Source organism: Eleutherodactylus coqui, chromosome 1 (assembly GCF_035609145.1).
Source record: "Eleutherodactylus coqui strain aEleCoq1 chromosome 1, aEleCoq1.hap1, whole genome shotgun sequence".
NCBI classification, from domain to species: Eukaryota; Metazoa; Chordata; class Amphibia; order Anura; family Eleutherodactylidae; genus Eleutherodactylus; species Eleutherodactylus coqui.
The window spans coordinates 340,296,246-340,319,007 of NC_089837.1; the positions used below are offsets into that span (position 1 = coordinate 340,296,246).

Consider the following 22,762-nt stretch of genomic DNA (forward strand, 5'->3'; position numbering starts at 1 on the left):
CAAAAGACAATTAGCTATTAAGGGTGGCTTTATACGGGTAAACTATTATCTGAATAGTTATTTGATAGAGCAAATAGAAGTGACAGTGTTCATGTGAACATGGCCACCAATTAGGTGACAAGTGAGAATTTTTCAGTTGTCACTAATCACTTCTTTGCAGCTCACCTAAAAATAGTCGCTGGTTGATTATTATCTGATGCAAACAGGCGATCATTTGTCATTCAACAACTAGCCAATAACTTTGCAGGGAGGTGTCTATGTCAGCAATCGTGAAAATGTACAGTAAGTGAACTACAATTGCTCAGTGTAACAACACACAACAGTTGTTACTACACTAACAACTTGCATTTGTGACTGAAAAGGGCTACCCCACATCGGGAAATTAACTGGATTCCCTTTTATGTCACTGGATGGAAATAGGACAAAGAATGATGGGGAACCAGGCAAACAAGATGAGACCTTTAAAAAGGGATAACACAGAGAAGAGGGGGGGAAGCATTTACAGAAGATCCAGAGCAGGGCAGGCAAAACGTAGGAAAGAAGGCTAAAATAGACAGGACAAAGGCCAAAACATGTAAACTGAACTTGCAAATCAAAATAGCAGGATAGAAATGACCACAGTAGAACATGAGATAACCTCCTTACTGAGACCCAGACCAGGATACAAGTGCACAGGCTCCAGGTGGCACAACGTCAGCGCCAGACTCATCCTGAGACTCAGAAGGAAACAGCGCAGAGAGTATCGTGACACATAGCAAAGTTAAAAACAGCCCCATTGTGGTGCGAGGTTTTTTACCCAGGAGAAAACAGGTTGGTGTTTGTTGGCCTTCATGAGTTAATTTCATTTCTCCATGATTGCTAAAAATGTATTTTTTCTGGAGAGGGAAGTCCTGAACGGGCTTCTACTACCTAGTAGCAAAGTCCACAAAGCATTCCAATATGGTATGTAAATCCTTACTCCTCATGACTGTCATCTATGCCTGTTTTTTATCATCTGTCAAAAGACAGAGAAGAATGGGATGGTCAAAAATGTCTGCATGACTACCATGAGTGGATAGAAAACAGGGTGGACATGATGGAGCCCAGGTAGCTCCAACAACTCATTCACAATGGACCCAGAAATGTACTTTATAATTTTAAGGATAGTATTATTAAATAATTTATTTAAAACATGAAACGTTGATGTTTTGTAATTAAATAACTAAATAACAATTAAATATATAAGAAAAGAGGCAAAAAAATAAAAAAAATAAAATGTTCTCATCTTTCTCCCAAGTTTTAAAAATGACCTGCCACCTGCCCTAACATGTCTGTTTTGGTGAATATTAGTATTCCCATGAAACAATAATTCTAGAGGATTTTTTCTTACAACTCTGTATTGTGCTGTTCCTCTTAGAAATTTCAGAAATGAATTGACAACTGGTTACTATTCCCCCTTCTCAAAGGAGTGATACTGTCAGCACTGATTGAACAATGTAAAAGTGTTCTGGGACATACCCCCAAATAATAATACCCAGTTGGTAATTTACTCATTAATTTCTAAGAGAAATAACAGAGGAATAACAGAAAGCCAGGATAGGTGACAGGTCCTCTTTAACCTACCCCCTTCATTAGGCCCAGAGATTTCTGATAATTGCTCTGAATGTAGCCTTCACTCAATGGCCACTCTGGCGAAAACACATTTTTCCATCCTTCCCCCCTTCCATGCCTAATTGTCTGTCACTTTCTGGAGGTCTCCTCTGTGTATCCAGTCACGTCCTTGCAGTGTAGCCTCTTGCCTGATGCGTATCAGGCAACATCCTGAGGCAGAAATTGTTTACTTTAAGTTTAACATCTATCCAATGATACATCAGCAGAGCATTCGTTAAAGCTATACCATTTTTGCCTGCAAGGTGCAGTTTAATTATTACCTTCTATATTGACCTAAATAAACTACAGACCATAAGTATACAGTCAGGAGGATGAGCTGTGATCTCCTCTATTATAATTGTGTGACAGGACCTGTATGATCATCATCAGTAACTGTGATAGGAGAGCCTGTATCCCCTTACAGGCAGTTCCTGTGGAAGGATCTATGTAATAGCATCACACAAACTGAGAATCTGACTAGTTTCAGAGATCATAACCCCCAAGTAGATCTGAGTTGGCCAGCACTGGGATCACACAACCATCTGAGGAAAAAGAGGCTTGGAGTTTCAAACAGGAAGAAATAACTAACCAAGGTAACACTAGTTCATATATATATATATACACATACATATATATATATATATATATATATACATATACACTGTGGGATAGTATCACACAAGGTTTTCTATAGCCTTTTCTTATAGCATGGATTGTTTTATTTTTTAATAGAAAGTGTTTAAACATCAATTATTCAATACAATAGGAGATAACAGAAGGTCATTCTGGGCAGAGACCGCAATGATTGTAATTATAAAGAGAGCGGTATACAAAAAAGAGATTGGTACAACAGAATTGTGAATTGCATTAATCTTGGCCAAATTGAATGACACATGCGTTGACCCTTTTGCTTTAGAGGACAGTAATAGTGTGTTAGGTATGACATTGTAATAAGAACATCTTGTAGATAGATAACAGAACGTAAAAAAAAAATTGTTAGGTGCACGGCTACTGTAGCCCTCCCCTGCTTTAAATTAAGAATACCATGGAAAAGAGGCAAAATTAATGAAAAGTCTAAAGCACCAGCTCATAAACGATTGACAGTTATGGTAAAAAGTAGTTGCATTTTTCATGAGACATAAAATCCCAGACAGATCACAAAATGAATGTCTGTCTTGAATGTGCAATGTTTGATCTATGCATGCATAGAGCTTTACTTGGTAAATATTGTTATCCCTAAAGACTTCTGGATTCATTTACCCTTTAACATTGATATGTCTATAGCTAGTTCTTTTTATTTTTAGCTTAAATAGGAAAAACTTGAGATTCATGATAATGAAAACCTTTCACTTTACGGCAAAAAGTGATTAAAACCTTATTATGACTTGGGTAAAAGTCAAGTTAAAAAAATAGCCAAATCAGATTCATACAGACATTAGTCTGTATTATTACATCGCATTATCCAATATTACAATCTACCAAAACGCAACCCAACAAAAAATATATGTGCACACCCCAAAATACAAGCAGTTTTTATTGTTGGTGGAAGAAACATGTCAGTAATATAAAAAGACATGATTAAAAACAATTAAAACCTAGCGCCACAGGCCAATAATACTATTACTGGCCACCCTGCAGATTGCCTCCTAATAATGGCATGTGGAATACAGTGATAATTCTAGCACTCTCAATAGGGAACAAGTATTCAAATGCCATAACCTCAATTTATAATACACATAGATAAGGTGCATAGAAAGAAGACTGATTTCAGAAAAAGCCCAATGGCCTATTCAGTCTGCCCTTACATTATTTCTAGAGTTGAGCGAACATACTCTGCCGAGCTTGATGCTCGTTCGAGTATTAGCGTACTCAATGGTACTTGTTACTCGAACGAGCATCAAATCGTGTTCGACCCCGCCCCAGTTTTTGGCTCCTCCCCGCTGTGAGGTGCCTGTTTTGGCCCCTCCCCGCTGCGACGCAGCGCGAGTCATTGGCAAATTTTTTGTCTGGCAGGCAGGGGAGAAAGAAAGAGAGAGAGAGAGAGAGAGTGTGAGAGAGAGAAACACACAAACCAAGAAAAAAAAAAAGCTCAGGACCCGGCGTCCCACATATAAAAATGCTCGAGTCTCCCATTGTAGCCAATGGGGTTCGTTACTCCAGTAGAGCTCTCGAATTTTACGAAAAGCTCGACTCGAATAACGCGGACCCGAGCATTTGGGTGCTCGCTCATCTCTAATTATTTCCATTTCATTTCTCTAAGCACAAATATATGCTTATCCCATCCAAGTGCAAGAATATAAAAAAAGAAAATATAACTAAAGGTAGACAATTCACAAAGTGTGAAACAAATAAAAATAAAGATCCAAACCATATGCCCTCTCCTAAAAATGTGACATCAGACTGGATCCAAAAATGTAAATCCCCATAATAAAGATAGAGTAAAATAGTCCGAATGAAGTGTAGAAATTAACCCACATAACCTGTAGGGAAAGTACCCTATGTGTGTCACCATGTCCTACTGCAGCTTCATCAGAGGACGTCGGGATCTCTTCACTGCAGATTTTGTGGGTTGTGTGTCGAATATTTTTGGATTGTAGACTAGATTGCATGTTTGATACTCCTTTTGTAGCACCCTGCTCCTATATCATTAGGTTGTGCTCGTCTTTCAGTTGTTGTATGTATTATCCAACATTGTCACAACCTTGCTAGATGTCAATTTATGTTGTTCTGATGCTGAGATCTTCACACGATGCCTCATGCTGCTTTGGCATTTGCCTTTTCACCATAGAACCCATATATTTTTGTGTACAGGGTTTACAGAGTAGTTGGCATGTTAAGGAGATTGCCAAGGCTTATGCAAAAAAGCTTAAAAGGCTCTAAAAATTGATGGCTTTTCCTCAAGATAAGCCAACAATATCTAACTGGCAGAGGTCAGACTCTTGGCACCCCTGTCAATCAGCTGTTTGAAAGGCTGAGGCATTGGGTGAGTGCTGTAGCCTCTTCAATGATCACATCTGCATGTGATTTGGTTTGTACACCTAGCAGCTGTTATGAGTACTGCAATGTGGTTCCATTGAAGTGAATAGGACAACATTGCAGTTCACAGAAAAAACACTATTAAAAATATGGCGTTCTGAGTACTATGAGCTTCCAGACCAATGTAAACAATAAAGAAGCCACAGCACTCACGCAAACACCAAAACCCCTACAGCTTATTGGAGGGTGTGCCAAGAGTTAGCTCCCCATAATCAGATATTTATGGCTTATCCTCCAGATAATAAATGCAATAGAAGCTGTCCTTGTTTTACTGTAACGCTCCTTTTATATGGGACGACAGTCATCTAAATGACTACACGAGTGCAGACGTCACCACTGAGGTCATTAGCGCTTGTGCAGAGTGATTGGACTGAAAGACTTATCACTGGATCGCGGGTTTCTCTCTCAGCGCTTCACCTTCTATGTAAAGTGCTGAGCGGGGAGCGTTTACATGTAACAAGAAGCCAGTGATCCAGTGAAAACGACAGGTGAATAGAGATGAGCGAGCACCAAAATGCTCGGGTGCTCGTTACTCCGGACGAAATTATCGCGATGCTCGAGGGTTCGTTTCGAGTAACGAACCCCATTGAAGTCAATGGGCGACCCGAGCACTTTTGTATATCGCCGATGCTCACTAAGGTTTTCATTTGTGAAAATCTGGGCAATTCAAGAAAGTAATGGGAACGACACAGCAACGGAAAGGGCAGGCGAGGGGCTACATGTTGGGTTGCATCTCAAGTTCCCAGGTCCCACTATTAAGCCACAATAGCGGCAAGAGTGCCCCCCCCCTTCCAACAACTTTTACTTCTGAAAAGCCCTCATTAGCAATGCATACCTTAGCTAAGCACCACACTACCTCCAACAAAGCATAATCACTGCCTGCATGACACTCCGCTGCCACTTCTCCTGGGTTACATGCTGCCCAACCCCCCCCCCCCCCCCCCGCACGACGCAGTGTCCACAGCGCACACCAAAGTGTCCCTGCGCAGCCTTCAGCTGCACTCATGCCACACCACCCTCATGTCTATTTATAAGTGCGTCTGCCATGAGGAGGAACCGCAGGCACACACTGCAGAGGGTTGGCACGGCTAGGCAGTGACCCTCTTTAAAAGGGGCGGGGCGATAGCCCACAATGCTGTACAGAAGCAATGAGAAATATAATCCTGTGCCACCATCAGGAGCTGCACACGTGGGCATAGCAAATGGGAACCTATGTGCCACACACTATTCATTCTGTCAAGGTGTCTGCATGCCCCAGTCAGACCGCGTTTTTTTATAAATAGTCACAGGCAGGTACAACTCCGCAATGGGAATTCCGTGTGCACCCACAGCATGGGTGGCTCCCTGGAACCCACCGGCTGTACATTAATGTATCTCATTGCAGTGCCCATCACAGCTGAGGTAACGTCCGATTAAATGCAGGTGGGCTTCGGCCCACACTGCATGCCCCAACCTGACCGGGGTTTTTAATTCATAGACACAGGCAGGTACAACTCCCTATTGTGAAGTCCGTGTGGACCCACAGCACGGGTGGGTGCCAGGAAGCCACCGGCGGTACATAAAAATATCCCATTGCATTGCCCATCACAGCTGAGGTAATGTCATGTTTAATGCAGGTGAGCTTCGGCCCACACTGCATGCCCCAGTCAGACTGGGGTTCTTTAGAAGTGGACACATGCAGTTACAACTCCCTGTGGACCCACAGCATGGGTGGCTCCCTGGAACCCACCGGCGGTACATAAATATATCCCATTGCAGTGCCCAGCACAGCTGATGTAACGTCAGCTTTAATGCAGGTGGGCAAAAAATTAATTGGATTACACTGTAGGCGAGGGCCCCAAAAAATTGGTGTACCAACAGTACTAATGTACGTCAGAAAAATTGCCCATGCCCAACCAAGAGGGCAGGTGAAACCCATTAATCGCTTTGGTTAATGTGGCTTAATTTGTAACTAGGCCTGGAGGCAGCCCAGTTAAAATAAAAATTGTTTCAGGTGAAAGTTTCAACGCTTTAATGAGCATTGAAACGTATAAAAATTGTTTACAAAAATTATATGACTGAGCCTTGTGGGCCTAAGAAAAATTGCCCTTCGGCGTGATTACGTCAGGTTTCAGGAGGAGGAGCAGGAGGAGGAGGATGAATATTATACACAGATTGATGAAGCTAAAAGGTCCACGTTTTTGATGGTGATAGAGAACAATGCTTCCATCCGCGGGTGCAGCCTACGTATTGTTTAGGTATCGCTGCTGTCTGCTGGTGGAGAAGAGAAGTCTGGGGAAATCCAGGCTTTGTTCATCTTGATGAGTGTAAGCCTGTCGGCACTGTCGGTTGACAGGCGGGTACGCTTATCTGTGAGGATTCCCCCAGCCACACTAAACACCCTCTCTGACAAGACGCTAGCCGCAGGACAAGCAAGCACCTCCAGGGCATACAGCGCGAGTTCAGGCCACGTGTCCAGCTTCGACACCCAGTAGTTGTAGGGGGCAGAGGCGTCACGGAGGATGGTCGCGCGATCGGATACGTACTCCCTCACCATCCTTTTACAGTGCTCCCGCCGACTCAGCCTTGACTGGGGAGCGGTGACACAGTCTTGCTGGGGAGCCAGAAAGCTGTCAAAGGCCTTAGAGAGTGTTCCCCTGCCTGTGCTGTACATGCTGCCTGATCTCTGCGCCTCCCCTGCTACCTGGCCCTCGGAACTGCGCCTTCCGCCACTAGCGCTGTCGGATGGGAATTTTACCATCAGTTTGTCCGCCAGGGTCCTGTGGTATAGCATCACTCTTGAACCCCTTTCCTCTTCGGGTATGAGAGTGGAAAGGTTCTCCTTATACCGGGGGTCAAGCAGTGTGTAGACCCAGTAATCCGTAGTGGCCAGAATGCGTGTAACGCGAGGGTCATGAGAAAGGCATCCTGTACGCAACACATGGCTGTCCGCACTAGGAAGATCACTTTCAGGATCCTCCTCCGCCTCCTCCTCAGGCCATACACACTGAAAGGATGACAGGCAAGCAGCATGGGTACCCTCAGCATTGGGCCAAGCTGTCTATTCCCCCTCCTTCTCATCCTCCTCAACGCGCTGAGATATAGACAGGAGGGTGCTCTGACTATCCAGCGACATACTGTCTTCCCCCGCCTCTGTTTCCGAGCGCAAAGCATCTGCCTTTATGCTTTGCAGGGAACTTCTCAAGAGGCATAGCAGAGGAATGGTGACGCTAATGATTGCAACATCGCCGCTCACCATCTGGGTAGACTCCTCAAATCTTCCAAGGACCTGGCAGATGTCTGCCAGCTAGGCCCACTCTTCTGTAAAGAATTGAGGAGGCTGACTCCCACTGCGCCGCCCATGTTGGAGTTGGTATTCCACTATAGCTCTACGCTGCTCATAGAGCCTGGCCAACATGTGGAGCGTAGAGTTCCACCGTGTGGGCACGTCGCACAGCAGTCGGTGCACTGGCAGATGAAACCGATGTTGCAGGGTGCGCAGGGTGGCAGCGTCCGTGTGGGACTTGCGGAAATGTGCGCAGAGCCGGCGCACCTTTCCAAGCAGGTCTGACAAGCATGGGTAGCTTTTCAGAAAGCGCTGAACCACCAAATTAAAGACGTGGGCCAGGCATGGCACGTGCGTGAGGCTGCCGAGCTGCAGAGCCGCCACCAGGTTACGGCCGTTGTCACACACGACCATGCCCGGTTGGAGGCTCAGCGGCGCAAGCCAGCGGTCGGTCTGCTCTGTCAGACCCTGCAGCAGTTCGTGGGCCGTGTGCCTCTTCTCTCCTAAGCTGAGTAGTTTCAGCACGGCCTGCTGACGCTTGACCACCGCTGTGCTGCCACGCCGCGTGACACCGACGGCTGGCGACGTGCTGCTGCTGACACATCTTGATTGCGAGACAGAGGTTGCGTAGGAGGAGGAGGAGGAGGGTGGTTTAGTGGAGGAAGCATACACCGCCGCAGATACCACCACCGAGCTGGGGCCCACAATTCTGGGGGTGCGTAGGACGTGAGCGGTCCCAGGCTCTGACTCTGTCCCAGCCTCCACTAAATTCACCCAATGTGCCGTCAGGGAGATATAGTGGCCCTGCCCGCCTGTGCTTGTCCATGTGTCCGTTGTTAAGTGGACCTTGCCAGTAACCGCGTTGGTGAGGGCGCGTACAATGTTGCGGGAGACGTGGTCGTGCAGGGCTGGGACGGCACATCGGGAAAAGTAGTGGCGACTGGGAACTGAGTAGCGCGGGGCCGCCGCCGCCATCATACCTTTGAAAGCCTCCGTTTCCACAACCCTATACGGCAGCATCTCCAGGCTGATAAATTTGGCTATGTGCACGTTTAACGCTTGAGCGTGTGGGTGCGTGGCGGCGTACTTGCGCTTGCGCTCCAACACTTGCCCTAGTGGCGGCTGGACGGTGCGCTGAGAGACATTGGTGGATGGGACTGAGCACAGCGGAGGTGAGGGTGTGGGTGCAGGCCAGGAGACGGTAGTGCCTGTGTCCTGAGAGGGGGGTTGGATCTCAGTGGCAGGTTGGGGCACAGGGGGAGAGGCAACGGTGCAAACCGGAGGGGGTGAACGGCCATCGTCCCATCTTGTGGGGTGCTTGGTCATCATATGTCTGCGCATGCTGGTGGTAGTGAGGCTGGTGGTGGTGGCTCCCCGGCTGATCTTGGCGCGACAAAGGTTGCACACCACTGTTCGTCGGTCGTCTGCACTCTCAGTGAAAAACTGCCAGACCTTTGAGCACCTCGGCCTCTGCAGGGTGGCATGGCGCGAGGGGGCGCTTTGGGAAACAGTTGGTGGATTATTCGGTCTGGCCCTGCCTCTACCCCTGGCCACCGCACTGCCTCTTCCAACCTGCCCTGCTGCTGCACCCTCCTCCCCCTCTGAAGACCTGTCCTCAGTAGGCGTAGCAAACCAGGTGGGGTCAGTCACCTCATCGTCCTGCTGCTCTTCCTCCGAATCCTCTGTGCGCTCCTCCCTCGGACTTACTCCAATTACTACTACCTGAGTGATAGACAACTGTGTCTCATCGTCATCGTCCTCCTCACCCACTGGAAGCTCTTGAGACAGTTGCCGGAAGTCCCCAGCCTCATCCCCCGGACCCCGGGAACTTTCCAAAGGTTGGGCATCGGTCACGACAAACTCCTCCAATGGGAGAGGATTCAGAACCATTCTGGGCAGGGGCCCGAGAACAGTTCCTGGGAGTCTGCCTGCTCCTCAGAATGTGTCATTGTAATGGAGTGAGGAGGCTGGGAGGAAGGAGGAGCAGCAGCCAGAGGATTCTGAGTTGCAGCAGTGGACGGCGCAGAATTCTGGGTGGTCGATAGATTGCTGGATGCACTTTCTGCCATCCACGACAGGACCTGCTCACACTGCTCATTTTCTAATAAAGGTCTACCGCGTGGACCCATTAATTGTGAGATGAATGTGGAGACGCCAGAAACGTGCCTCTCTTCTAATCCCGCAGCAGTCGGCTGCGATACACCTGGATCAGGAGCTCGGCCTGTGCCCACACCCTGACTTGGGCCTCCGTGTCCTCGCCCGCGTCCACGTCCTCTAGGCCTACCCCTACCCCTCAGCATGCTGTATTACCAGTAGTGCAGAAACAGAACGCTGTAATTAAATGTGCCGCTTATTGGCCTGTGGTTGGAGGCTGACTTCCCTTACGGAATGCACAGCAGAGCCAGGAAACAATTTTGCGCACGCCTGTAGTGAGACGTAGGTGCGTATGACTGAGCTAGTGGAATTCACAGCACAGAAGCAGTCAAGTGGCCAAAGACCAGTAGTAGGCCTTAAGGATTTTGCTTCTATTTTTTAAAAATGCTGAGCTGATACAGCAGACAGATACTGTAGGCAGCGTATAATATTATGTATACTGTTTCCCTCTGGTGGGATGACAGCGCTGATGTAACAGAGACAGCAGATCCAGGAAACAATTTTGCGCAAGCCTGCTGTAACGCTTAGCTGCGTATTAATTAGGACTACTACCCCCAGCAGATAGATATTGTAGGCAGCGGAAAATATTATGTATACTGTTTCCCTCTGGCGGGATGACGGCGATCATGTAACAGAGACAGCAGATCCAGGAAACAATTTTGCGCAAGCCTGCTGTAACTCTTAGCTGCGTATTAATTAGGACTACTACCCCCAGCAGATAGATACTGTAGGCAGCATATAATATTATGTACACTCTTTCCCTCTGGCGGGATGACGGCGATCATGTAACAGAGACAGCAGATCCAGGAAACAATTTTGCGCAAGCCTGCTGTAAAGCTTAGCTGCATATTAATTAGGACTACTACCCCCAGCAGACACGCAGTAAACTGAAGACGGTCACAGGCAGCCCAAATATAGTATTTTTCCCCAATTTTTTGGAAAAAGCCCACTGCCTATATAGCCTGAATATCTCTTTTCCTGCCTCACCAGTACTGGCCCTATACTCTGTAAAATGACTTCAGACTGCGGACGCAATGCTCTGCACGGCCGATATCCAAAAAAGAAATTGTGCAACACTGCTAAAAGCAGCCTCAACAGTACTGCACACGGACAGATGTGGCCCTAAGAAGGACCGTTGGGGTTCTTGAAGCCTAAAATAACTCCTAACGCTCTCCCTATAGCAGCTCCGGCACCAGCAGCACTTTCCCTGATCTCTGTCAGAATGCATCTGTTGCGAGCCGAGCCGCGGGAGGGGCCGATTTATATACTCGAGTGACACCTGATTTCGCCAGCCACTCACTGCAGGGGGGTGGTATAGGGCTTGAACATCGCAGGGGGAAGTTGTAATGCCTTCCCTGTCTTTCTATTGGCCAGAAAAGCGCGCTAACGTCTCAGAGATGAAAGTGAAAGTAACTCGAACATCGCGTGGTACTCGCCTCTAGTAACGAGCATCTCGAACACGCTAATACTCGAACGAGTATCAAGCTCGGACGAGTACGTTCGCTTATCTCTTCAAGTGAACAAATAGGGAGTGATTTTTTTTTGCATTTACATGTAACGATTATCAATCAAATTCATTCCTTTGCACGGATTTTAAGCAGTAATCATTACATGTAAATGGCCAATTAATGGTGGAGCCTGTATTATCAGTATATAGGTGTTTACCTTTCAGTGTAATCCTGCTTGCGATGATAGTGAGATGAATGCTGAAAAGTTGTCTCTACAAACAGGAAGGGTCAAGCACCATCTACACACAACGATTATCATTTGAACCAACGAACAACTAAATGAATTGACAACTTTTTTGCATAGAAATGCAGAGCATTTAAATGTACAGATATCGTTTAGAATCCTCTCCATTTCCCTTATTAGCTTAAGGCCCATTTACACGGAGCGATGATCGCTGAAAGATTGCTCAAACGACAGTTTGAGTGACAGCTTTGAGCGATCATTTTGCATAAACTATTAAGTAGCTACTCAGCTACTTCATAGCTTATTAGCGTGCAAATAAAGCCTTCAGCTGAATGCAGTTATTAGCCGGAGGGCTCCTATCTGCATTCAGCTTCTTTGTTTTCCATTGGGAAACAATGCTATCAGCACTACCCGCAAAGAACTCAGTGTGCGGTCCTGATAAGACCGCACAATGATTTTTAGGTTGACTTGAATTTAACGATCAGCTAGCAGTGCATGAAAGGTGCAGGATGACCGCACGTTTAGACGCAACGATTATCGCTCTAACGATCGCTTTTTAGTGATTTTTGAACGATCATCGCTCCGTGTCAATGGGCCTTAAGTAAACACTGTATATGTTGTTTGCTCAGGTGGACATGTGTTTATATGAGGAATTTCTGGCCAGCAGGGTTTTAATTAGTGTGAAGATAAGCCATTGTCTTCTGCTGGAATGAGTAAACAGATAGTTGTGTTTTGGAAAGGCAAACATTTACCCCTCCCCTGAAGTTGTTCAGTCTTTCAAAGACTGAACGAATGCCATTTAAATGAAGCAAAAAGCAAACGAACTAACAACCATTTTATGGAGGCTGCAACTCACCGATAAACGATAAATGAATGAATAATGCATAATGGCTTGACATTTACATGTAACCATTATCTTCCAAATTAGTTCGTTTGGACGAACTTTAAGTGATAGTCGCTGCATGTAAATGGGCCTTTAGACTATTATTAGGCTTAATAGTCAGTGTGAAAACTGCTGGATTTTTAAAAATATATATTCTGGCATTGAAAATAGGAAAAAAATCACCAAAAATTATTAAAAATGTTTTTACTAAAGGACAGATCATGCACTGCTTCTGCTACGTGTTTGGTTTTCTTAGGAGTACATTACACTGCACGCAACATTTCAAGCTCCACCTGGTTCATTTCTGATGACATTTTTGTACTGTATGGTATTAAACAACTTACCTGAGTGTTTTACGGATCATATCTTCATCTGTGATGCCATAATACGTTAATGTCTCATTCCACGTGGGATTCAGTGTATTTCTCAGTGTTTTTGTTCTTAGTTTATTTGCCTAAATTTAAACCAGAGAGAGTTGTTATAAAATAGATTGTGATCACAAGCTGCACTGAATATTTTCCATTTCATTACTTTCTTAGCTTAAATCAGTTAATTACTTGCAGTTTTACTTTTCTACGCATCGCTATTCAAGTCATTCATAAAAGGTGCAAACTTCATTGAATTCAACATAACTTTATAGAGCTCAGTGCTTCTATACTATCATGAGTTGCTACCCCAGGTACCTACATTAACTAAATACTTTTGGATTGTAAACTTTTCAAGCTTGCAAAAGTAATACACATACCTTTCAATATGCCAAGCTATGACTGTGGATAATTGTGGAAGGCATCGATGTATCCTCTGTGCTTGCCTATACACTAAAAAAATGAATATCTAAATACCAAAAAAACCCCTATGGATAAATTTGTTGCATGTGCCAGGGGCTTTCATGCTGCATATGCCAAACATGCAAAAACACAATATTAATTTAGTGTGTCTTGTTTTTACGGCGCACAAACGGCAACAAAAACGACATGATAACTTTATTCTATGGGTCGGTACGATTACTAGGATACCAAACTTGTATAGTTTTTTTTTCACTATAGTCCTCTTTTTTTTTTTCAAAGACATTAAATTTTTTTCAATTATTTCCTGCGGTCATTTTGTGCGCGCAATAACTTTTTTATTTTTTCGTCGACGTAGTTGAGCAAGGTCTCATTTTTTGCGGGATGTCCTGTAGTTTACGTAGGTACCATTTTGGAATACATATGACTTTTTGATCGCTTTTTGTTGCATTTTTTCTGGGAGACAGGGTAACTAAAAAAGTGCATTTCTGGCGTTCTTTATTTTTTTTTCGGACGACGTTCACCGTGCGGGAAAAATAATGCGCTACTTTGATAGTTCGGACGTTTACGGACGCGGCGATACCAAATACATATTTTTAATTTATTATTTAGATTTTTTAATAATAGATATGACAAAAGGGGGGTGATTTAAACTTTTACAACTTTTTTTTTTTCAATTAAAAAAAACTTTATTGATTGTTCTTTTTACATTACTTTGAAGTCCCCCTGGGGGACTTTAAGATGCGATGCTTTGATCGCTCCTGCAGTATGACGTAATGCTATAGCATTACGTCATACTGCTTTTTGACAGGCAGTCTATCAAGCCACCCTGTGTGGATGGCTTCATAGGCAGTCTGTTAAGGCAGCCCTGGGGCCTTTCATTAGGCCCCCGGCTGCCATGACACCTGCACGACTCCCCCGATCTCACCGCGGGGGGGCCGTGCGGGACGGATTTAAATGCCGCTGTCAGAATTGACAGCGGCATTTAAATGGTTAATAGCCGCGATCGGCCGCGCGGCCGCTCGTGGCTATTGCCCGCGGGTGTCAGCTGTTATAAACAGCTGACGCCCACACTGTATGAAGAGAGGTTGCATCGCAACCTCTTTTCATACATACCCCGCGGCCACAGGACGTACCGGTACGTCCTTGGTCGTGAAGGGGTTAACAGAGCTAAAAGCATTTATCAGACATATACAACATATCATTCTATTACTCTTTGAAGTAACAACTGTCTATAATATTTTGAGGAATAATGCTCTGTGGTCCTTTAGTGAGGTTACCACTATAAGGGCTCAGTCAGACGGGTGTTTCAATGTGCGAATTTATGTGCGCAAAAACGCATGCCCAAAATAATTTGCGTCACTGAAGTGCGCGTCACGCAGGAAAAAAATGCACTTGGCCGTGTTTTTGCGCGGCTGTGACAGCTGGAGCAGGGATTCCTTGCATGTGAAACCTGTGGATGCTGTCACATCCAGGTGTTTCACCTTTGGTCAATGGGGCAGGCGGCAGCAGCGGCGTCCCCATTGACATACAGAGAACATTGCGATCCTCTGCTACAGCTGTCATTCAATAGCTGATCCTCTGCTACAGCTGTCATTCAAGAGCTTAGTGCTGCCTCTCATTGGACACAACACTTAGCCATTCAGAGGCAGCCCTTTCAGCAGACGAGGATTTTAAATCCCAGCCTGCTGAAAGCATTTCAGAGCAGTGCAGGGAGAAGGCATGGCTAGATGCGCCTGAGCCCTGGCAGCTGCAGAGAGGTAAGTATATTTTTTACACATTTTAGGGATGATTTTTCAGGGAAGGGCATATATTTGAAGCCCTTCCCTGAAAATCACTGCAGTGTTGCTGGCAGCCCATTGCTTTCAATTGAGCTAGCTGTAGCGCCAGCTCCTTTAAATTCAATGGGAGAACATTGCGCTCCTCTGCCACAGCTGTAACAGCTGTGCCAGAGGATCGCGATCTTCACTGTATGTTCTCAGTGGGGTCGGCGCTTCTATATTAAGCACCAGCTAGCGCCAGCTCCATTAAAGGGGTTGTCTCGCGCCGAAACAGGTTTGGGTTTTTTTTTTGCATAGGCCCCCCATTCGGCGCAGGACAAACCCAAGGGATGTGTTAAAAAAATATATATATATTACTTACCCGAATCCCCGCTCTGCGACTTATTTCTTCTTCCTACTTCTTCCTTCTCCAAGATGGCCGCCGGGATCTTCACCCACGATGCACCGCGGGTCTTCTTCCATGGTGCACCGTGGGCTCTGTGCGGTCCATTGCCGATTCCAGCCTCCTGATTGGCTGGAATCGGCACACGTGACGGGGCGAAGCTACGCGATGACGCGTAGAAGGCGGCGGAGCCAGAACGCCGCTCGTGCCCGGACCGAGCAGAAGGGGAGAAGACCGCACAGCGCAAGCGCGTCTAAAAAAGCAAGAAGACAGCGAAATTAGACGGAGCCATGGAGACGAGGACGCTAGCAACGGAGCAGGTAAGTGAATAACTTCTGTATGGCTCATATTTAATTCACGATGTATATTACAAAGTGCATTAATATGGCCATACAGAAGTGCTGAACCCCACTTGCTGCCGCGAGACAACCCCTTTAAGCACAAGGTGAAACCCCTGGATGTGACAGCATCCAGGGGTTTCACATCCAAAAAACACAGATGCCGCAGTTACCTGCGTTTTAAAATCTGCTGCCCTGTATTTACCGCTGTGCATTTTTGTGTGCAGGTAAATATCGGGCATATGACTGCTGCCATTGAAAAGCATTGGTCTTTAATAGATGCGGATCGCAAACGCAGGTAACGTATGCACATACAAAAGCCTGTCTGACTGAGGCCTAATGCTACATATTTTTAAGCATTCAATTGACTGTCAATTTGAATGATAACTCCAATAAAATAATCACTTAAATGAATTAAGTTAAATATAATTTAGTAAATAAAAGTCATATAAATGACAAGATTAGAAGAACTCACATTTTTACCATCTAAAGACCAAGTACTGTGCTCAGCTCTTGTGTTCCCCTGCTGTGGTCCTCCTCACTCAAGTTTGTTTACTTAGCTACAGTGATGATATCACTTCTACAACATGTGACTGCTGCAGCCAATCATTAGAGCAAGGCTGTTCAAGGGCTTGTAGAGCAGGCTTCTCAATCTTTTTTTTTTTTTACCGACGCCTCACTAGCTATAACATAAAGATGTCCAGATTTCAACAGATTGGCTAGCAAAATTATTGGTATGTGGATAGTTACAGAAAAAAACAATACAAAATTGAAAACATATATCTTTAATCAATTAATATGCCATTTTCTGATTCTACATTCCCTAAAAAAATGAAAAAAACTAAACAAATATGACTGTATTCTGAATAGCACAAGGGATAGCTAAGATCTATGTAACAGCAGCATTCTAGTAAATGAAGCTTCAAAGCGACTCTCCAGCCCTGGACAATCAAAGATGGCTGTATCATCTGCATTTCCCGTTTATTCACCCGTTCAGACGGCCCAAGTGCAGCGAGTATATGCCAAGCCTGGCATACCGTCGGACGGGGGGAGAGAGTTTATCTCTGCCGACAGCCGTCAAGGGGCAGAGAGGGGGCGGGGCAGGAAATTAGCGCACTAGCTCCCTTTGCCAACAGCCGGCATGGGGCGGATGGAGGGAGGGAGTCTAGCAGAGCCGTTGCTAAACTCCCTCCCAGTGTGAGTTTCTTCTTTTAAAAGAAAAGAAAATAAAAAGCTGCTATCTGTGGGTAAAAGAACATGTCTTGCTTTATTTATTCCATATGTGCCTTAAACATATTCAGATTGCTCAGTGCGAGCTTTGATCACCCATATCCTTTACCACTGTTTATCCATACATTTATCATTGTATAAATAGATTGTTGTGCAGCACAATCACATTACAGTAATTCAATATAATATAATGCAAAACTAAAGATATATATACATTCTAATCTATAACAATCCTAGGTCTAATGGCATATAAAATTCCTATATGCTTTAAATGCATTTATCTAAAGAATGGTATGCATATATGTAATGCATTTAAACCTTAAAATATTATATTTTATATTCTATGTCCGACTATAAACTCTCTAAACTCCCTCCAACCTCCCTTTTTCGGCAGCTCCCATAGGCTCCCAAAGGAGTCTATGGGACCGGCCTGCATATTCTGGAAGATAGTTCAGAAGTATATATTTTCCAAATGGCGTAAAAGCAGAATGCGCACCATATGCGCTAGCTTTTCCTTCCGACAGTTTTTACCCACCTGAAAATCGGGCAACTGAACTGATGCATTGGAATCCAATGCATCAGATGGTCACGAATATCGTCGGGATGTGAAAACACGACCGATATAAGCTTGTGTGAATATGGTCTTAGTGTGCGTCAATGGACATGCTTGTTTGTCCAGGCCTAGAGGGTGACTTTAAAGGTTTGTAGAGCTCCATCACTGTAGCCAAAAGCTGAATATTGAGCTTTTACCTGGAGTAACACTTTAAGAAACCTTTTTGCATAAATTAAAAAATGCTGAATATAAACATTTGTAATTTGTCAGAGAAGCGTTTATTAGATGAAACCAGCTGCTGTATGATGAAAGTAAGGGCTAGCTGAATTTCTTTGGAGGCCTGAGAAGTTGAAAGGGTACTAGATATCTCTAATACTATCTAATGTTGAAACAACAGAGCCAGTTAGTATTTGATTTATGCATGCATTTACTATTTGCATCACATTATAATTTTTGGTGTAAACACTTCACACCCTGAATTAAAAATTTCCAGAACATGATCTGTGCAGACACTGAACCAGAAGCAAATGCTGGCACAGTTCAGCTCTTACGCTTACACAACACAATCATCAATGCAGCTGTGACTGAGAATGAGGAAAACCTAAAGCAACTAGGTGTTAAAAATAACAAATAAAACAAGTAAAATTCATTGTCTGAGCAAAATATATTTATATGCAAACTACAAAATTGTGTTCAGAGCTGAAAAGATACAGTAATGATAATTTGGAAGTAATAGATTATTTTCTATATAGAAAAGTTTATTATTTAAATTTAGTACATACCAAACTAAAGTGTGAATTATTTTCTTATCTATTATTGTAATTATGGATGTAATATGAGTTGTATACTCAATTGTATGCTACTTCATGAATGTAAAATCGTGTGTAGTGAAATAGTCATGGAAGAGTACTCATTCATACTAATTGTCAAAAAAAAAAAAACATCCCCTAGAAGCAGTTGTCAGAACTGAATGAAGCTTTCTATGTGTGATTGTAACGTTGATCTAAGTAAGTGATTACAATATCAGAGCAATGGGATAAATTATTGCAGAAAACTGACCCTCTGAAGGGAGGCTCTAGTACCCTGTTAGGCCGTCTCTAGCTTTGATGCAAAATATGATACAGGCGGGCATGGTGGCATACAGGTTCCATATGGAATCCTGAGACATATCAGTCCAAAAATGCTGTAACTGAGCCTCTAGATTGTGCAAATTCATGAGCTGTTGAAGTTGGTGTCCCAGATGGTCCCATACATGTTCTACTGGCAATAAATCTGGAAGTCTGTCAGGAGACGGAATTGTGGCAACACTGTAGATGTATTCCTATGACACCCTTGCTGTGTGCAGCCGATCATTGTCCTGCTGGAAAATGCCTCTTGAAAGCCATGCCATTGGAGGCAACACATGTGGCTGCAGGATGTACTGAACATATCATTGAGCTGTCATTGTTCCTCATAGCACCACTAGGGGTGACCAACTGCCGTATGCAATGCCACCCCACCCCAGCTCTGGGAATAGTGTGCTGCACCACATCAAAGGCTGGATTAAGGCACTCACCCCTAGGTCTCCAGACATGAGTATGGCTGTCATCAATGCCCAAACTAAACCTGGATTCATTGCTAAAAACAGCCTGGTTCTACTCCATAGCAGTCCAGTCTTTATGACACCAGTCCAGTTGTTTATGACACCACTGCAAACAGAAGCAATAATGGGTGTCAAAAGGTTCCTTCAGCCAAGCACTAGAAAATGGTTCCAACAGACACAAGGGTCTGTAACCATGGTGCCACTGATCTCTGATGGCGGACAACAAAACAGTTGGAGCTGATCGTGTTTGTCGGACAACTGGCCAACAAATCTTTACAAAAGTCATGTTACTGAAATAAAATTAGTCATTTCCTATCAATTTTTATGTGCTCAACACAAATATGACAGTAAAAATGCAAAACTGGCTCTATTTTTAAAAAAAATCTGTAATAATTGTTTACATCACAAAATGCATGCCAATAGTAATAGACCTATGGTTAATACCTGTAAAAAATCAAGTCATAGACTATGTCTTAGATCTCTTTGCCTGACTCTTGTACAGCTGTTCGGGAGCATCTCTGTAGAGTGTCTAGCAGTAGTCAGCCAGCATGGTAGTGTCCAGCAGTAGTCAGCCAGCATGGTAGTGGACCATTTTCCCTGGTATCTTTGTTCCATTGTTGTGATATCTTGGTGAAAACATTAGCCATGTTCATCACTAACCATACCGCAGTTGTCTGAAAAGAAATCCAAATGGCAATGAAGGAAGTGGATCTTTAGAGACGTATTGCAACCAAGTTTCTGATACTGCATCAGCATGTCTTGTACTAGTTCCTTGTAGTTTTCTGCCCTAACATTCCCGAGAAAGTTTGTAGACACTAGGAGAAAAGCATTCCATGCTTGTTTCGCATCACCCAGCAGCAAGTTGTTGAACCAGTCATCTTTGAAGAGCTCTCAAATCTGAGGACCCACAAAAACTCCCTCTTTAATTGTTGTCTCTCTGAGTCAAGGGAATTTTCCATGAAGGTATTGGAAAGCTGGAGAAGGACGGTCCATGGCTTTCGCAAAGTTCTTCATCAAACCTAGTTTGATGTGAAGGGGTGGTAGCACGATTTTGTGAGCCTCAACCAGAGCTGGGTGCTGGATATTCTTCTCTCTAACTGCTACATTTTATCTGAGAGTCCATAGCTTCCGCAAGTAGTGCAATTCCCTTGCTCGGTTATCCCACTCACATAAGAAACACATGCAATTTGAATTTTCCTTCTGAAGTCCCATTAAAAGGGCAACTACCTTCAAATTACCACACAGGTGGCAGCTGTACTTGTTATACTCAATGGAATTCAGTAGCTGCTTTAAGTTATTGTACGTCTCTTTCATGTGGACAGCATGCGCTACTGGAATAGATGGACGATGGTTTCCATTGTGCAAAAGCACAGCCTTAAGACTCAGTTTCGAAGAGTCTACAAATAGTCACCATTCTTGTGGGTCATGAGTGATTTCTAAGGCATTCATGAGGCCCTTAATATTGGAACAGAATACCAGGTTACCTTCCTTTCGGAAGAAAGGCTCAAACTCCTGGTGCTGCTTTCGATATGAAGTAATTATGATATCTTCTTCTAGAGTGAACCTAGCAATTCTGCCTTGTTCTTGGATAAATCCAAATCACAAACTAGGTCATTTAGTTCTTCCTGTGTCATTCTGTGTGGGGTTAATGATGCACCACAGTGAAAATCTGGATCACTGAATGGTGATGGACAAGTAGAAGAACAGGTTGGCTCACCCTCATCCTTATCAACTAAATCAAGAGAATATTCTGATGGAGGTTCTGGAATAGGAAGTCCCCCACCATGTGCAACTCGTCTCAATGCAGACGGAATGTTGGGGTAGAGTATTCTCGACTTCTTTTGCTTCATTATCCTGCCGGAAAGTGGAGGAACCAAGCAGAAGTAACCGTCATTTGTGTGGTTGCTTGGCTCTCTCCACACAATGGGGACTGGAAACGGCATTGATGGTCTTTTGACATTCAATCACTATGAAAGCTGTGTTATACATATAGCACAGCATATATACGGGGCCCAAGGCTTGTCTTGGTCGCCAGTCCTGCATCCAAAGTAAAGATGATATGACTTCTTCACTTGAGAAGTGATACTTTTCTTCTGGTTGGCAAATGCCACTTCCCCACAATTATAGTAAAAATTGTCCACGCTATTAACGCACTTTCAAGAGCCTTTTTATAGGCTGAGAACAAAACCACTTTTAGGCTAATTTGCATATGTGCCTGAGATGTAACTGTATGCCGAGTTTTGGAGCAAAATGACAACTCCTTATAGGTGCTTGCTTTTTTTTGACAAAGAGTGTGCATTTAAATGAAAAAAAAAAAATCTGACAAAAGTGTGCAGAGCCTTTTACGCACTAAAGATATTGAATATCCCATATTAAGAGCAGACAACACCATCAGAGAAATTGTACTTTATTGTTGGTGCTTGATCTTCTTTTGACAATGTCAGTGTATTACTAAGGCTTTTGTGATGAACAGAAAACATTACTTTATTATGGTTGTTAAATCTTGACAATGTAAGCTGTAGTATCATACAGTATGTAGTAAAAATGAAGTGTTATATCACACAAAATAAGGGAATGATTTTCTATAGTGACAGCAAATCTATTTCTCATTCTTTCTTCGAATTAAGGCAATTTTGATAGGGGTTTCGCAGGATTCAGAAAATGTAATTGTAATTTATGTATGTAGTTGTCTTCAAGTAGCACAAAACATAATGTGGCATCAGTGTATGCATTGCTTTAGGTAATATTCCTATACATATATACTATTGAACATTCCATGCTATCAAGGTATAATTGCTAAATGACTATTAAATAGAGATGAGCGAGCACCAAAATGCTCGGGTGCTCGTTACTCGAGTCGAACTTTTCGCGATGCTCGAGGGTTCGTTTTGAGTAATGAACCCCATTGAAGTCAATGGGCGACTATTATTGTATATCACCGATGCTCGCTAAGGTTTTCATTTGTGAAAATCTGGGAAATTCAAGAAAGTGATGGGACCGACGCAGAAACGGATAGGGCAGGCGAGGGGCTACATGTTGGGCTGCATCTCAAGTTCCCAGGTCCCACTATTAAGCCACAATAGCGGCAAGAGTGCCCCCCCTCCCAACAATTTTTACTTCTGAAAAACCCTCATTAGCAAGGCATACCTTAGCTAAGCACCACACTACCTCCAACAAAGCACAATCACTGCCTGCATGACACTCCGCTGCCACTTCTCCTGGGTTACATGCTGCCCAACCCCCCCGCACGACCCAGTGTCCACAGCGCACACCAAAGTGTCCCTGCGCAGCCTTCAGCTGCCCTCATGCCACACGCTGGCCTCATAGCCACACCACCCTCATGCCTATTTATTCGTGCGTCTGCCATGGGGAGAAACTGGAGGCACACACTGCAGAGGGTTGGCAGGGCCAGGCAGCGACCCTCTTTAAAAGGGGCGGGGCGATAGCCCACA

At 44.3% G+C, this 22,762-nt stretch overlaps 1 protein-coding gene across 1 annotated transcript in view; it reads right to left on the reverse strand.

Annotated features, from left to right (window-relative positions):
* The window catches only part of DOC2B (double C2 domain beta), a 613,986-nt gene that overhangs the window by 220,020 nt on the left and 371,204 nt on the right, over positions 1–22,762 (reverse strand). The window contains exon 4 of the mRNA XM_066575887.1: positions 13,004–13,113. Coding sequence (XP_066431984.1) covers positions 13,004–13,113 — 110 coding nt within the window. The remainder of the gene's footprint in view (positions 1–13,003; positions 13,114–22,762) is intronic.